Raw genomic sequence first — 18,395 nt, forward strand, 5'->3', positions numbered from 1 at the left:
TAAGTACACTGCTGTAATAATCAGTAAGCCTCTTCCCTGGAAACAGCCACGTGTCAATGAAAGCAGGAGGAGAATAAAAGTATGCTTTCGCTTTGGGAAAGAATAAGTTTCCATTTTTCAGTTTTCATTCCTTTACTAGACTTGAAAGCCTGTAGTTTTCCCTATTAAAAATGTAATGCAAAGTACTAAATATAATCTTTGATACTTTTCTTTGAAAGAACGCTCAAACTAAGTAGTATTGTTATGCCCAATTCCCAGCTATCCAAAGCAATGTGAAAATTCTGTGGAAATCTGTATACTTCTGTTTACCCAGTAGAAACTAATTGTATCCATTATTGACTTGCAGGTTGTCTCTACTAAGAAAACTTTTCAGTAAAGATAAAATATATATCCATCTGTTTTCCCTGCGGTGTAGAACTTTTAGATATGTATATACACAAATTATATAATTGATAATTCTTTATTACTAAAGGTTTATTTACATAGTGTTTAAGGCATAATAAAAAATAAATTACAATACAAAAGTGCTCTTTAGGAAGAAGACACTAAACAACAGGCCCATATTACCCCTTGACTAGCCAAGACATAAGCTGCAAATTTTGCTGAAAAAACTGTCCATACATTTTTAACTACTTCTTCATTATTCTTATGGACCATCATCTAGGACATCTGTTTGAAGAAATATCCAGTTATAATATTTTCAAAGGTTAGAATTTTGAAGAAAAAATATAAAATGTGTTTAAAGGATATATAGCCTTCAGATGTAATTTACAGTTTTAAAATTGCACTTTAAAACTTTGCTTTTTTAGACAGTATAAAAGGCAGAATGAAACAGATATATAATGAATTTCAGAATTGAGGTTCATATGTAAATCAAACAATTTTTTAAAAAATAGTGTTGGAAAAATATCAAGGTCCATACATTTAAATACAGATAATGTTTGAAAATTCCAGTTTGTTAAAAGAAATAACATCTGCAGCCCAATCAATTAAAAACTGAAAATATCAGTCTGTAAACATTGATCTTGAGCCTAAACTTTTAGATGTTTTCTATCCTTTGAACAAATACTTCTGTATCTTAGGCTTGGAAAAGACACTGGGAAACTAAACACTTTTAAAAGGCAGTTTTCTTTCAATAGCCCACTTATAAAGTTAGCTTTATCTACCAGTATAGGGGAAAGAAAGAATAAAATTGTTCTTTTTTCCATTTAAAGTAGTTTTGGTATTTTTGTGCTCCATATCAAAGCCTTCCTCCCCCAAAATAAACAAGTGAATTAGAATTAAAAAAAAAAAGTTAACAATTTCTTCTAGTTCTCAGAGTTTTATATAAAACTGTACAAAATTATCATCATTTAGGGTTGATTTTTTTTACCAGCCCTGAATTTTCAAACTTGTAATATACTGTTTCACAATATTTTTATTAAACTGCTTAATGATTCCAGTCTGCAAATGAGCATAGGCTTTGCTCTGTTATTATAGATCATTGAACTGGGGGGCAACGTAGTAAGCTAAACAGTCCGTCACTGCTCATGAAAGACCCGCATTGTTGATTATTTTTCCCAGCACAGAAGAAAAGTGACAGGTGATTCATCCTGCAATGGCATCTACCAATCTTTTCATATCTATGCAACCTTTTGTAGTTACTGTGTGATTTAGCATTGTGCTTTTGTAAATCTTGGATTAATTAACAAAACAACAACAAAAATCTATCACCTAGAATATTGAAAGAAATTCAATAAAACAAGATGTGTCTCCTAGTTAAGGAGAGACATAAAAATCAAAATATTATTTAACAGTTAGAATTTACGATTTACTGTTAGTCAAAAACACCGAGGAGGCTTAGCTCACCTTTTAATTGAGAATATGGGAAGGAAAGAGAGTAAACACATTAACTTTAGTAGCAGAAGTGCTGCTAAAAGAAATACATGAAAGGAAATATAATAGACAAATTGGCTTTTATCCCCTTTGATACCAATATATGTGTATACAAGTCATAACACTATAAGTAGTGTCTTAAGGGCAAAAATGTAGCTTCTTGTTTATAAAACCTAATGAGCACTTGAAAACATTTACACTCTGAAATTAAATAAGACCTTAATAATGAGGCTGTGTATGACTGGTGATATGGAAGAGCACTGTGCTGGCTCCAGAGGGATGTTGCTTGTATATGCGGTAGAACTGGTTGGAAAACAGGTCACAACTGGAAAAGCCAAAGAAAAGTTTCCATTAACTTCAAGAAATACTAGGGTTCTTGTTCTTGGAAATCGTCAGCTTCCTAAAACACAAAACAAAAATTTAAATGGATAACATATTTGAGAAGAGTGCAATAGGAATACTTGGCATTATGAATTACATATATGTTATTAGAAAGAAAATATTCTGAGGGAAAATATTCATATTCTCCCCCAATTTAATTTTTAAAAGAAGTTTCCTAATCCTTATTACATAATTTTCAGAGTTAGTATCCTTAAATCATAGCCTCTAAGTACCTTGCATGGACACTTGGATGACCCACAACTTGCTCACACACATACATTCCATATTCTCCCCACTTCTCACTCTCATTACAAACAAAATCAGACATACAGAAAAGTAGAGAAGAGAGTGTGTGGAATTTACCCATCCCTTAAATTCATTAATTCATTCTTTTCTTACCTCATCTCCCCCATCACCTAATTCTGAAGCCTTTTTTGTTTTATTTGCTTTTTACCTATGCTTTTAAAGCAAATTGCTGACATTTACCCCTAAATACTCCAGTAAGCGTTTTTCAAAATAGGTACATTTTCTTTATAACTACAATACCATCACTATACTTAATGCAAACTGAAAATAATTCCTTAATATTATCCATATATTTAACATTTTCATATTCAAGACTTTCCCAATTGTCCCTCTAAGGTTTTTTTTTTTTTACAACTAGCTTGTTCACACTATTATTCATCCAGTTGGGGATCACACATTGCCCTTTGATTGTGTTCATCTCTTAAGTTTCTTTTGATCTAAAACATCTCCCATATTTATTTTCCATGACCACAACTTGTTAGATAATCCCCTTAATTTTAAAAAGACAATAACCGTTGGTTGGTAAAAACTCCCTGATGTTAATTTTGGTTTTCTGGTTTTATAATACAATCATTTTTCTCCATATTCTATTTTATAAATCCTTGAGGTCTTTCACTGGAACTTTAGCCTATAAAAATGTGACCCTCTTTGCAACTAATAATGGTCTATAAAAATTTTCTCCCATGTAAGAGAGCCAGAGTTTTACAGGATAAAGTCATTAATATCAAGAACTTTCTTATGAGTGTAAAATTTAAGTTTGCATGTCTGGATTTATAACATCTAGAAATTAAATGTGTGGACCTATTTCAGAGAATGGGAGAAATTCTGAGCATATGAAAAATAAATTGGCCGGGTGCAGTGGCTCACGCCTGTAATCACAACACTTTGGGAGGCTGAGGCAGGTGGATCGCTTGAGCTCAAGTGAGACAAGCCTAGGCAACATAGTGAAACCCCATCTCTACAAAAAGTACAAAAATTAGCTGGGTGTAGTGGCTCGCACCCATGGTCCCAGCTACTTTGGAAGCTAAGGTGGGAGGATCACTTGAGCCTGGGAGGGGGAAGTTGCAGTGACCTGAGATCGCACCACTACACTCCAGCCTGGGCAACAGATTGAGATCCTGTCTCAAAAACAAAGAAAAGAAAAATAAATTATCCTACTTTTTAAGTCCGATGAACCTGAAAACTGGAAAAATAAAATTATACACTACTAAAACTGGATTCATTTCATGTAATTATTAGTGCCAATAACTAAATGAGAAGAGTTGAAATCAATTCCAAATAGTACAAAAGCTCTCCTGTAAAAACTGCCAGATACATCTATTGAGTCACTCTCTTAATACCATAATTGGTTTACAATTAAAAAAAAAAAACAGAATAAGCAGATACTAATCTTTTGATTTAAAAAATATTTATTTACTTGTTGAATATTTATTGGTAGTAGTAGTAATAAATACAACCCCGAAGCCACAAATAACCTTAGAATTCTCTCAGCTTTAATGGCAGTAGAGTCCAGCTTCTTAATCTTTTGCACAAAATACACTTGAAGGAGGAGCTATCTATAAGACTAAGAGAAGACTTTTGTCTCCCTGACCCAGCTCCTCTAATTTCATATGGGAGACACCTAACAGCCATAAAGTGATCTGGGAGTCCTCGTTAGAGATGGGCTGGACACGTCAGAAAGCTGAGGAAAGAAATCAACCTATTTGTGAACCTTACCATCTAAAAATGTTAGTCTGTGTCTTCTAAATAAACAGAGACCTTTTTCTCTTGGTTGAGCCTTTCCTCTTCTTTTCTGTAACAAAGAAGCGGAAACCGAATGTCAGGTGAACAAGACAAGAAGCAAGTAGGCAAATCCCACAGAAGCTTTAGGTAAAGTATTTTCCCCCCATATTTTTGGAAGAATTACATGCACTTGGGAGTCGATTGAAGTTTACACAGAGCTAAACTGGTGCCATCTAATTAATAATATTCACACCTCTGAACTTAGAGACTTTTCAGAATATAAAGGAATACAGTTTGGATTCTGATTCGGGAACTCCAGAGTTTTAAAGCAGACACCTTATTTTACCATGAGTATCCCACCTCTAATTTATATTTGTTATTCCAAAAGAAAAAAAAGTTTTGTGTTGACCTAAGTCATCTTTATTGATTCTATTCAAACTAGAACTTCAGAGTTGAGTTTGTTTAGGCTTCTTAAAATCAGTTCTGTTTGGTCGGGCGTGGTGGTGCATGCCTGTAATCCCAACACTTTGGAAGGCTGAGGCAGGCAGATCACTTGAGATCAGGAGTTCAAGACCAGCCTGACGAACATGGTGAAACCCTCTCTCTACTAAAAATACAAAAGTAGCTGGGCGTGGTGGTGCATGCCTGTAATCCCAGCTACTTGGGAGGCTGAGGCAAGAGAATCACTGAATGCAGGAGGCGGAGGTTGCAGTGAGCCAAAATCGTGCCATTGCACTCCAGCCTGGGCAACCAGAGCAAAACTCTGTCTCAAAAAAAAAAAAAAAAAAAAAAAGGTCTGTTTATTTCAGTAATTACTTATTAAGGAAATGAAATAAATGTTGCTGGAACAACTAGATATCCACATGATAAAAAAGTGAATTTGCACTTCTGTCTCAGCAATATACAAAAACGAACTCAAAATAAAACTCAAAAGATATAAATGTAAAAATTAAGACTATAAAACTCTTAGAGGAAAACATAGCCATAGATCTTCATGGTCTTGGGGATTAGGCAATGATTTTTTAGATGAGACTCAAAAGCATTAGCAGCAAAAGAGAAAAAATAGATAAATTGGACTTCATCAAAATTTAACTTTTGTTCTTCAAAGGACACTATGAAGAACATGAAAAGACAACCCACAGAATGGGAAAAAATGATTGCAAGTTGTATTTCTGATAAGGAATTAGTATCCCTTAAAGAACTCTTACAGCTCAACAAGAATAAGTGAAATAATGTACCCCATATCAAAATGGGCAAACTCTGAATATATGCATCTCCAAATGGCCAGTAAGAACATGGGATATACAAATGGCCAATAAGAACATGGGAAGATGCTCAACATCAAGTCATTAGGAAAATGCAAATCAAAACCTCAATGAGATACCACTTTACATCCACTAGATGGCTTGATATAGTTTGGATATTTGTCCCCGCCCAAATCTCATGTTGAATTGTAATCTCCATTGCTAGAGGTGGGACCTGGTGGAGGGTGTTTGGGTCATGGGGGCAGATCCCGTCATGGCTTGGTGCCGTCTTCAGTAGTGAGTGAGTTCTCACAAAACCTGGCCCTATAAAACTATGTGGCACCTCCCCCAACTCTCACTTTCTCCTGCTCTCACCATGTGAAATGCCTGCTCCCATTGTGCCTTCTGCCATCGGTAAAAGCTCCCTGAGGCCTCCCCAGGAGCCAACCAACATTGGCGCCATGCTTCTACATCCTACAGAACCGTGAGCCAATTAAATCTCCTCTTTATAAATTACCCAGTCTTAGGTTTGTTTGTGTGTTTTTTTTATAGCAACGCAAGAACGGCCTAATACATGGTTATGATAAAAAAAAAAGACAATAATGAGTGTTGAGGAGGATGTGGAGAAATCAGAACCCTCATATATTGCTGATAGGAATGCAAAATAGTCCAGCTGTTTAGAGACAGTCTGGCAGTTCCTCCAAAAACTAAACAGAGTTACCATATGACCCAACAATTCCACTTTTAGGAGAATTAAAAACATATGATCTACACAAAAGCTTGTAAATGAATGTTTATAGCAGTGTTAGTCACGATAGCCAACAAGTAGAGAAAACCTAAATGCCCATCAATTGAATGGACAAACAACATGTGGTATATTCATACAATGGAATATTATGCAGTCATAAAAAGGAAAGAAATACTAATACATACTACAACAAGGATGAGCCTTGAAAGCATTATGCTAAGTGAAAGAAGCTGGGCATAAAAGGCCACATATTGTATGATTCTATTTAAATGAAATGTCCAACCGGCCGGGCGCGGTGGCTCAAGCCTGTAATCCCAGCACTTTGGGAGGCCAAGACGGGCGGATCACGAGGTCAGGAGATCGAGACCATCCTGGCTAACACGGTGAAACCCCGTCTCTACTAAAAATACAAAAACTAGCCGGGCGAGGTGGCCTGCGCCTGTAGTCCCAGCTACTCGGGAGGCTGAGGCAGGAGAATGGCGTAAACCCGGGAGGAGGAGCTTGCAGTGAGCTGAGATCCGGCCACTGCACTCTAGTCCGGGCGACAGAGCGAGACTCCGCCTCAAAAAAAAAAAAAATAAAATAAAATAAAATAAATGAAATGTCCAGAATAAGTAAATCCATAGAGACAGAAAGTAGATGAGTAGTTGTCAGGGGCTGGTGGGAGGGGATAATAGGGAGTGATAGCTAGGGATATGGGGTTTCTTTAGGGGAGGAAGCTTAAAAAGGTTCTGTAATTAGTGATGATTGCTGCACAACTTTGTGAACATGAAAAGGGTGAATTTTATGGTAGGTAAATTTTATCTCAATTTTAAAATACGTTTAATGAACACCTATCAGCACAACAGACTTTCCTAGGCACTGACTCATAGTGACCCTGCTGACTGCCTAGCCCAGTGGGTTTTACAAATGTACGCTTCACTTTAAACATAAGGGATTTTTAAGAAAAGCTTTACATACCAGATTTTAATAAAATCAAACCCCCCCCCCCCCCGCCATAGTAAAGAAATCTCATAAGGAAATATTTTGTAAAATCGAGAAAACTTTTGTAAAGTTACTAGTTCATACCTAATTTATCTGTCCTGCAAATGTGAATTCTTTTATGTAGGATTTACTTAAAGGGAAAAACATCTGTTCAGCAACTGTTTAGCCCATTGAAAAATACCAAGAGTCACCATTAGAGTGTTAGAACTTTCCCAGAACTGCCCAGCCTTACGATTTTATCTCCACCACTTTATGAGCTCTTTCAGCCCATCGCTTTTTCCGGTAATGCTGGAAGAGGACCACTACAATTACTATTATGATCATCAGTGCACAGGCAGAGCCAATGGCCAGAGCCAGGAAGTGGATCTCAGAGAACCGTACTGTAAGGAGAAAAAGATTAAGTTAGGATTCTAAAAAGAAGAGGACTACAATGAAATCTAATGACATAATAGGGATGCGTTTAATCAATAGATGGAATCTTCCTTTCACCTATCTTTATGCATAAAATACTATATTACCTTGTAAATCCTACTAGCAATAGGAAAACCATACACATACTTTAGTGGTTCTCAAAGTGTGGTCTTCGAAGTAACAGCAACAATATCACTTGAGAACCTGGAAATCTTAGGCCCCACCCCAGACCGGCTGAATTAGAAACACTAGGGGTGGGGCTGAGCAATCTGTTTTAACATGTCCTCCAGGTGATTCTGATGCAGCTTTGAAAACCACTGGGTGGGTTGAACTACCTATGGGGTAAGGTTTTTGCTAACCTCATCAAACCTAGTGCCCAACTCATTTCTCCCTGACTTCTCACCACTTTCACTCAGTCAGTCATTTATTCAAATTTATTGAGGGCCTGCTACGTTCCTGGCACTGTGATAGAAATGCAGAGCCAAAAAAGACATCACCTTCAAAGAGCTCATGCCACTGAGAGGATAGGAAAGTTAATCAGAGGCTACAGTCTAGTGGATAAATGATGGAAAAGGGAAACCAGAGGGAAGGTCCCCTAAGCCACACTAGAGTCTGTGAACCCTGGTTTTCTTGTCCTTTAGCTTGATTTCTGATTATACTTCCATAAGCCCTCAGAGCCAGAAAGGACATTAGAGAATGTCTAGCCCAGGATTCCCAGCCTTGACTCCGTGAAGGAGGGTGGGTAAGAAGGATGGAAGGTAGTCTGCAAGCCCACACAATCCATGTCTCATTGTGTATGTCTCCATTGTTTTATGGGAAGCAGGGCCATGGCTTTCATTTGATTCTCAAAGAATAATTACCCACATATGTTTAAGAACCACTGATTTTTTGTTTGTTTAACCTCTTCATTTTGCAGATGAAGAAACTGAAGTCCCAAACATTACATTATTTCTTTCAATACTCAAATGACTTCTGCAAGGTCACACAGTCTTCTGTTGGTGGGGCGTTGAGAAATGGTTTCAAACTGTGCTATGAATGAGAGGAAATCATACCACTTCTCAGGCTTATATGTTTGGGGTAGTGTTGGTTAAGAGCACACACCAGAGAACACTAGGTTGAAATACCTAGCTGTGTGATTTGAAGTAATTAACTTCTTTGAGCCTCAGTTTCCTCATGTATAAAATAGAGATAACGATATTCATCTGTTGAGTTCTTAATAAAAAATAAAATAATTCATGTAAGTTGTTCCATGCTGTGCCTGTACAAAATAAACACTCAGTGTATGGTAGCTATTAAGTACAGTTCAGAGGTGGGGACATATTCACATTTATTATCTCATTTTATCCTCATCATGATCCTCACTGTGTTACTCTCACTTTACAGATGAGGAAAATAAGACTTATTGATAGCTGGTAAATGGTAGCAATGACTCAAACCCAGATCTACAACTTGTAAGTTTCGTGTATTTTGCTCTTTGTTGCTTGGCATGGTTTTCCAGATTGTCCTTTATAGGGATACAGACAATACAATGCACCAGTTTAGAACACAGTTTTAGATTCAGAGTTGATTGGGTTTGAGTCCTAAGTTACTCCATTTATCAGCTACATGACTCAGGGCAAGTGACTTAACCTCCGTGAGCCTCGTTTCCTCATTGGCAAGATGGGAGGCATTAGATGCACAATAAACTGATGAGATATGTAAAGATTAAATAAAATGTGTCATGTAAAGCCCCTGACATTTGGGAAGTACTCAGTAAGTGTTAGCTACCATTATTAGTACTTGCCTCCTAGAGCGGTGTGGGGGTTCAATGAGATAGTGTATGTCATGCACTTTTGACAGTGCCTAGCATTGGAGTAGGTACTCAGTAAGTGTCTCGAATAAACAGACCTATTGTAAGCCTTTTATCAAAGAATTGCTCCCTCTCCCTTTCACAATCTCAATGCCATTTTTGTAACGGATTCTCTGAGTTCCTTTGCTTTACTTTCTGTTTCTTTCCACGGCCAAAGCCTTTCTCTTTTTACCCCAGAACTCTTCAGTCTCCCTCTGAGGCTCCCAGTTCTGAAGGGCTAGTCCCTCTCTCTATCCATCACAAAAGATTGTCCCTCTCTCTCAGCCTTAACAATGATTGCCCCTTTCTTTTCTACAAGCTCTCATCCTTTCCAAAATCACTGTTCCCTGAATAACCTACCAGTGTGCACGACGCTGAGCCGGATCTCCCCTATCACCCCATCAACATCAGGTGGGTTCTTCACCTGGCAGGTGTATGTCCCATTGTCGTCGAACTGCAGTTTCCAGAGAAAGATGGAGGCATCATACCGCTCAGGGTTCCCGTCCCAAGACACCCGGTCCTTAAACCGCCCACTCATGGGTTGGAAGGGATCTATGTGGTAGTAGAATACCTAGAGAGGGGAAATGGCAAAAGGTCTTCTTACTCAGCACCCAGGCAAGGAGACCAAGATGGTGGGAGCAGAACTGAAACACCAGCAAACCCAACTGTCCTGTCTGCAGCTCTGTCACTTGCTTTCCCCTTCAACAGCCTCTCAGTCTCTGTCCGAGGAATTGTTTCCCAGCTTAACCTTGTGCTTGCTGCTAAGAAAAATACTGAAAGGGAAAGGAGAAATGGACTGGCTTATTATTTCCCTAACCAAGAGTACCCTGGAAAATGACAAAAATCTACTTACAAACTGCTCAGGTCCCCCATCTAGAGGACGAAAATTCCAGGTCACTGTTAGAGCATCACCCACAGGGGCAAAGCTGGAGAAAGTGCATTTTAACCGAGCATCTGTCCCATTAACAGCCTCCAGCACCCGGGAGGTATAAATTTCCACAGCTGCTATAGGCCAAAGAGCTGCAACGAAAAAGAAGAAAAAGAAGAGTTAACAGGGGATGTAGTATTGTGAGAACTTCTGCTGACACTTCCAAAATAAATATCTGAGTAGGACTTAAAGTGAAGTGAAACCGAGATGCCCCAGCTCCCAAACTTACTTCACCCAGAATCTACATACTCCTACCCGTATGCAATCCGGACCCTCCCATTCCATGTGATAACTAAACTACCACACAGCAAGCCTTCATAGTGCTCTTGCTTTCTGCACAGCTTGATAGCCTTGCCTCGTGGTACTGACTTCAAAACTGTTATAACAAACTACAAACATCCGCAAATAGAATTGAAAGCAGAAACAAAAAAATTAAAACGAATCATAACATTGATTAGACATTACATTATGTATTAAGGTTAAGTATTATGTATTGTTTGTAAAGTGGTCTCCTAGCAGGTAAGTTTTCCAGACGGGTCCTTATGTGGATGTCGTATGGTTACTAGTCTATTGCAGAAACCGAATGAATCAACTCCAGACAGCTTATGTTTGCCTGCACCCCTGGAACCTTTATACCACGTGGCATTTTTTTTTTACCTTGATATTTACATTTAGAATGTGTGTGTTGGGGCACTTTCAAAACCACAGTAGGTCTCTCTCTAACAATCTCCACTTTCCTGGTGTTGCTGAGAGTCACAGACAAGACCCACACACAGAAATCCGAATGCCAAGTCCTGCCAGCAGTGGGAGGTTGAGAACAGCCACACACACAAAAATGGCATGTAACCTGAGATTAGAAAGCCCTCTCTGTGCCTGAATCACTGGCAGCTGAACACACCTAAACCTGTTTGTCCAAGAGCAATTCTCCAAAAACAGTCCACCAACTTTGGTTTCCGTAAAATCCAAAGTAAAACAAACTGTGTCTGTGGCTCAGACTCCCAAACAAAAGTCTTACAACTTCTAAGACAATTAGCTAACTTTATAGAGTGAGTAGTGAAGGAGGAAACGCTGAGAGAAGCCCGCCGGCTCTTACCTGTGAGCTGTATGCCAAGGAGAAGAAGCACCGCACGAATAGCGCTCTTGCCATACATGAGGGAAACCCAGCCTTGGCCCCAGAGACCAGACCGGGCAGACCGAGGGCTCCAACACCCTGCCAAGGCCACTCCGGGAGGAGCAAGCACCGCGTTTTCCCAAAGAGAGGAGTTTGAGTTGAGTTCCTCACCTGTGCCTGTGACTCAGCCCGCTCTGCCTGTGCACTTTTCTGAAATGAAAGGAGGGGCCTCAGCTCCCAATGCCCTCCTTCCTTTCCTCTCTCCCGCCCTCTACTCTAACGAGCATGAGCACGTCTGCACAAAGGTCCAAACTCCCGCAGTCCTCTCTTTACTTTCATTTAATCTGACTGGGCTCTGGCCTCTAGATGGCCTCGGAAACAGCCAGAGGAGGTGTCTGAAATGTCCCAGACTGTTATGGGTTTGGCCCCCACACGCCCTTTTAAAACAGGCTTTAGGCGTGCCTGGGAAGTGAATGTTGAAACTGTCCTGCAGTGATTCCACTTCTCGAAGCACCACCCCAGGGCCACATTCCCCTGGGACTGGATTCGATACAATTTCAAAACGGGAGTCGGAATTCCTTAAGACCCTCTGTGGACCAAAAGCTGATACCCTTGTTACCACAAGAATTTCTGTGCTGCTTCTAGTTTGTAGCTTTCCAGGAGACCTGGCAGAAACAAACCAAATCAAATTCCACGTTTAACAATCCTTTACCTTTGAAGAATTTAAAGACAAATCAGGACACCATTCCTGCTCGTTCACCCTACCATCCCAGTGCAGTCTACAAAGTGCTGTCCTGCTGATTGTTTCATCTCCACAACACCCCGTGAAGCATTCCCATTCGACCAGTGAGGACGCTAAGAACCCGAGGAGGTAAATGATTTGTCCAAGGTTGCACAGCTACCATGTGGCAAAACCAGAACTTTTCTTAAAAATCTGGTCCTCTTTCCACCAAATATCAGCTAATATGAGCAATCAGACACGGGGCTCTCAAGGAAAAGGTTTTCATGATCACTTTGTTGTGCCTCGGATTTCATCTGCCATTTTTAGAATAGTAAATGACTGAGAAGTCTAAAGAGCTGAGGAATCTAAACAAGAAAAGATGTCTCCTTGTCTGGAAAGAGGGTGGGTCATCGTTACAGATTAATGAAGCGGCACAGAAACATCGGTAGGAGGGGGATGAAGCTTACACATGCAGTTAAGAAGTAGGCTGGACTGGGAATCTAACCCTGAAAAGAGACAGATTGCCCTTATCCGTGGATTAGCAGTCTAGAAACTCTTCAGTCACTCATAAAATCTCCTAGTTGAAACCAGAACAAAAAAGGGTGGCAGGAACAAGAGAAGGCGGCAGGATAAGTAGAAAAAAAAAAAAACAAGACATCATAAAGAGGGAAGAAAGGAGAAAATTCTACCAAAAGAGAGGAGAATACAGAAGTGCAGAAAACAGCAACAGGAGAAAGATGACATGGGCATGGAGCAAAAACAGGTAGACAACTACAAAAATCTATTGTGTTGGAACTCAGAAAACAGAGGCTGCCCCAAATGCAGACCAGCTGTGTGCTAGTGAAAATCTGTTAGCATGGGGAGAGTTTCTGAAAACTGTGTGGCGCCTTTGTCAGCTTCTAGGTCAGAAAGGGACCTAAAATCAGTCTGCTGTGGGAACCTTTCAAATGGTGGTGAGGAAGGATAAGATACAGCCTTTCGGGTATGTAGGTCAGAAGAGTTCAGCTCCAGGACCCTGAAAGAAAAAGAATTAAGGAAACTTGATCTTGGTTGGCTTCCAACTTTGCAGGGAAATACAGCTACAGAGGAAGGAGAGGTAGAGCCAGGATTTTGAAGTCTACAGCAAATTGCAAAATCTAGTGAGAGGTAGAGTTACCAAACAGCTCAGGGATGCAGTGAAAAGCAACAAGAGAAGAATCAGGGCAGGAAGAACTGAACAAACTGCCTGTTGTCAGGAGCAGAAATCCCTCCCCCAGGTAGCCAAATGCCCATGAGCTGGCTGCCAGCCTTGCTCTGAGGGGCAGGAGTTATCCAGATCCCACTTCTCTGCTGAGTTCAAGTTCCTGGCTTAGTGCCTGGCAACACCCAATTGCTTCCAGTTAACAGGAGTGGCTTCACCGTCAACCACTTCACCTCGCTGGGCAAGGAAGAGGTCAAGGGTAGAAGGTTAAGAAGAGAAAATGCTAAAGAAAAAGGATGCTTGCCCCTCACAGTTTTCTGGACGTCAGTGAGCCAGACTTAGACCAAAACTGAAGGCAGCTACATAAGGCCTAAGTTACATTTGTGTCTAGGCAAATGGAAGGAAAGGAAGAGGAGTTCTGGAAATTAAAAAGAAAAGTTTTCAGAGACACCATTTTCTTTCTAAACTTTTCCAGAGAAAGATCCTGATTGTCATTTAAAATTGTGACATACCAATAGTTTTTGAAAGAATCTCATCTGTCCCATCCCTCTACACATTTACCAGAAAATGATTTCTAGTATATCTAGACCTTAGCCAGCAGGAGACTCACTGGGGGCGCAGGAGACCGAAGGGACAGTGGGCCTGTATCAATATTTGTAAAAGTTATCTTTTTTTCACCTGAAAAGAAAAAGAAAATCTTTTTTTCACCTAAGATGAAACTAGCATTCTGTGAAGCAAAGAAAACAAATAATTTAGCTCTTAGGGTGATCAAATAAAGCATTCGTTTACTCAAAAGTTTCTGTTCATGTGTTTTTAGTAGAAAAAATTCAGACATACATAGAATATTTCTACCTGGGAGGGAATCATATAAGATAGGAAGGTGAAGTAAACAAATAATTACCACATTCTTGATTTTTAAATTCAATCCTTAAAGGATGAATAGGAATTCTGGAAAGAGGAGAAACAAAGGCCTTCTTATTGGAACAAATGGGTGGGAATGTGGTACCCACAGGGACTAGCATGCAATTCCTCAAACCTAGAGCACAGGGAGGAGTGGCAGGCCAGGTGAGAGGCTAGGTCCACCTGGACAGTGCCCTCATCCACCATCCTAAGGAGTGTGGACTTGATCCTGACAAATATAACCATTGGGGATGGCTAATATGTGACCCGAGAAGAGCATCTCTAGAAGTAGAATTACTTTGATATTTCCCAGAACCATTAAAAATGAGAAGGGAAGTCTTGGGACACCAACCACCACTTACTCTCCTGACTTTTGTTTTGGCTCCTGGCTTGTGAGCCAGAATGAAAGTGTAGACCTAACATCTGTTTTCCGAAGACTCATGGACTCCCAGCCTTCCCCAACCAAAAACTCCGATCTCTAGCATCCTTTTTCAAAACTTCCCCTGGTTTAGAGAGCTTTTCAAAGATGAGAGAGGGAGGCTAGGCTGTCAAGAGTCATAGATGAGAGGTGGGCACTTAGCCCAAAAGAATCGTTGTGTTCCCTGTGGCCCTCCTTCTTGCCTCAAGTTTCCTAGAGATATTCCAGAACAGGTCTGGGCCTGAGACTGAGCCTCTATGAGTTTAGAAAAATCGTGGGAGGGAACGCTCTCCTGCCCCACCTCATTACAGCTGATATGCACCTCTCCAATAAGCCTCAGGCTCCTCTGGTAATTATAGAGGAGAGGCATCATGCCCTTATTAACCAGCCCAAAGAAGAGACTCTGAAGTGGTTTAACGCTTCACTTATTCTCAGGGGAAGCTACGTAGACTGTGCAGGGCTAGAGAGATGGGGCATTTTTGAAGATAACTTTGAGGAACTTCTCAGGAGGATAAAGGGACCTTGATAAATGAATTTATCTACCTCCCTGTTAACCATGCACACCACCTCTAAATGGTGGTGAGAATTTACATTATATTGTGTTTATTGATGAACACAGCATCTCTTGTTATTATTGTTCCAGTTATCTCTTGTTAAAATTGGTTACCATGACCAATTTTTTATTCTGGGAAGTTAATTAATTTCCTGAGAAAAGAAATAGCCACTTTTTTTTTTTTTGCTACTATATTCTAGGAGGCATGACTTACGGGAGCTAGAGTCCAACCTGCCTAGATCCAGATCCAAGCTCAGCTGCTTACTAGCCATGTGACCTTGGTCAGTTATTTAACTCTCTGTGCCTCAGTTATCTCATATGTAAAATGGGAACAATAACGTTTACTCCATAGTCTGGATGTAAGAATCAAGTGAAATACATTAACTAAAGCTCTGTGCTCAGCACCCACAGAAAACATTCAATAAATTTTAGTTGTCTGTGACTATACTTAGTTAAGATGTTTGGGAAAAGGGCTGGCAGTTTCTTATGAAGCTAAACACTCAGCCACCCTGGCAATTCCACTCCAAGATGAATGAAATTATATATACAGAAATATAGTTGTAGGAGAATAATCATGGAAGCTTTATTCATAATAGCCCAAAACTGGAACAGCCCAGGGATCCATCAACAGAAAAATGGATCCTCTGTGGAATATTCATATCGTGAATAAAAAGGAACAAATCACTGATACATATCACCACAATGAACCTCAAAAGTAAGTTCAGCAAATTAGCCAGACACAAAATAGTATAAACTCTTTGATTCCATTTATATGAAGTTCTGGAACTGGCAAAACTACCTTGTCATTAAAAAAAGTATAAAAGTAGTGTTTGCCCCTGGGGGAATGGGGACAGGGATTGACTGGAGGGGCATGAGAGAACGTTCTAGAGTGATATTAATGTTCTGCATCTTGACAGGGGTTTGAGTTACGCACTTGCCAAAACTCTTTGCATGGTATACTCTTAAGACTTGTACATTTCATTGAATGTGAGTTTTACTTCAGTAATTTTTTAAAAAGAATTGTAAACAAATTTTAAACTCTCATTAATGCTGAAGTATTTACAGGGAAGCATCCTGATGTCTGCAATTTAATTTAAAAATGCATAAAAAAATAAGACTCATTGATAAATGGATGAATGGAAGGAAGGAAGGATGGGTGGGTGGGTGGATGGATGGATGGATGGATGGATAGATACGTGATCAAGCATAGTAAAATGTCAATTGAAGAACCTAGGTGGGATACACAGGTATTTACTGTATAATTCTCTAACTTTTTCTGCATGTTTGAAATTTTTCATAATAAAATGTTGAGGGGAAATTTGCTCCCACATTCACTAAGTTTCTTCAGCATTAAGTAAATGACAACACAAATTCAGTAATAAAGTGTTGGAGAATCATTACATTTTATCATTCTAATTTAGACATACCTTAGAATACTGGTAGATTTTAACAAATAAAAATTACCCTTAATGATTTTAAATTACTATTTTTCAAGTGCCTACTATGTACCCAGCACTGTGGTAGGCATATTGCATATATTAGTTCTGATCTCCATAACTGTAAGATGATACATAGATACCTCCATTTTATAGATGAGGAATTGAGACTCAGAGAGATTGATTCATTCTAATACCTATTGAGCCCTGTTGCTAGAAATTGTGCTAGATGCCAAACAAGAAATTAGTGTGTACCCTCAAGTTGCTAACTGTATCTTGGGAAACACAGTCAAAAAAGTAGACAATTACAATGCAATGTGACAAATGAGTTGTAATCAGAGAAACACAGAGGCCAGGGTCCTTCAGCCAGCCTTGGAGGCCTTGGGAAGGCTTCCCAAAACAGGAACCATCCAGTGTAGCTGGCTAGCAGCTACAGGCTCTAGGGTCAGAGAAACATGGGTGTGAATCAAAGGTCTACATCATTTATTCATTCATTCATTTAAGAAACATGTTTTGGGTACCTATGACATGCCAGGCATTTTCCTGGGCACACAAGGAATAAAGTAGTGAACAAAGGGGAAAGGGGTGGTCAGGGAAAACCTCTCTGATAAGATGAAACTTAAGAAACATCTGAATGAAGTGAGGTAGTGAACCATGTGGATCGGGAGGAAAGACATTCCAGCAGAGGAAACAGTAAGCACAGGACCTGAGGCGGAAGCACGTGTGGAGTATTTGAAGAAAAACAAGGAGACCATTGTGGCTGGAGCAGAGTGAAGGGGCAGTGGTGAGGGGCTAAGGATGGAGGGGTACAGGGCAGACCAGACCACCAGGGGTACAGGGCAGCCATTAAAGGGTTATGAAAAACAATCTATATCTGGAAAGGGAGAAAATATTTCATATTTGCAAATCAATTTCTGCTAAAGGATTAATATTTGGAATACACAAATAATTCCTGCAACTCAATAACAACAACAGCAACCAACAACCCCATTAAAAAATGGGTAAAGGACTGGAATAGACATTTCTTCAAAAAGATAAAATGGCCAGTAGGCACAGGAGAACATACCGAACATCACTAGACATTAGGAAAATATAAATCAAAACCACAGTCCATTAGAATGCTATTATCACATCCACTAGGATGACTATTACCAAAAAAAAAGACAGAAAATATAATAAGTGTTGGCAAGAATGTGGAGAAATTGGAATCTTTGTGTATTGCTGGTGGGAATATAAAAGAGTGCAGTCACTGTGAAAAATAATATTACAGTTCCTAAAAAATTAAACATAGAATTACCGTATGACCCAGAATTCCACTTCTGGCATGTACCCAAAATAATTAAAAGTCAGTACTCAAACAGATAGTTGGACACCGACGTTCAAAGCAGCATTAATCACAATAGCCAAAAGATGAAAATAACTCACATGTCCATCAAAGTAAGAATGGATAAGCAAAATGTGACGTATACATACAATGCAATATTTTCAACCTTAGAAAGAATAAAATTTTGACACGTGTTTCCACATGGATGAATTCTGAAGGCATTATGCTAAATGAAATAAGCCAATCACAAAAGGACAGATATTGAATTATTCTACTTATATGGGAGCATCAAGAATAGTCAAACCCATAGAGACAGAAAGTAGAA

The 18,395-nt window shown here is 39.5% G+C and overlaps 1 protein-coding gene across 2 annotated transcripts; it reads right to left on the bottom strand.

Annotated features, from left to right (window-relative positions):
• Window positions 1–441: 441 nt before the first annotated feature.
• On the bottom strand, window positions 442–11,953 carry MPZL2 (myelin protein zero like 2). Of its 2 annotated transcripts, none has more exons than XM_023208350.3 (6): window positions 11,521–11,953; window positions 10,353–10,519; window positions 9,860–10,070; window positions 7,493–7,640; window positions 4,279–4,354; window positions 442–2,200 (listed from the first exon to the last, which is right to left on the bottom strand). In XM_023208350.3, exons 1-5 carry the CDS (start codon window positions 11,576–11,578, stop codon window positions 4,291–4,293), a joined length of 648 nt encoding a protein of 215 aa, XP_023064118.1. In that variant the 5' UTR covers window positions 11,579–11,953; the 3' UTR covers window positions 442–2,200; window positions 4,279–4,290. The 2 variants fall into 2 exon arrangements, with proteins under 2 accessions (XP_023064118.1, XP_023064116.1); XM_023208348.3 differs by having other exon boundaries at window positions 445–2,275.
• Window positions 11,954–18,395: the final 6,442 nt, after the last annotated feature.

This window comes from Piliocolobus tephrosceles, chromosome 13, assembly GCF_002776525.5.
Source record: "Piliocolobus tephrosceles isolate RC106 chromosome 13, ASM277652v3, whole genome shotgun sequence".
In the NCBI taxonomy this organism is placed as follows: Eukaryota; Metazoa; Chordata; class Mammalia; order Primates; family Cercopithecidae; genus Piliocolobus; species Piliocolobus tephrosceles.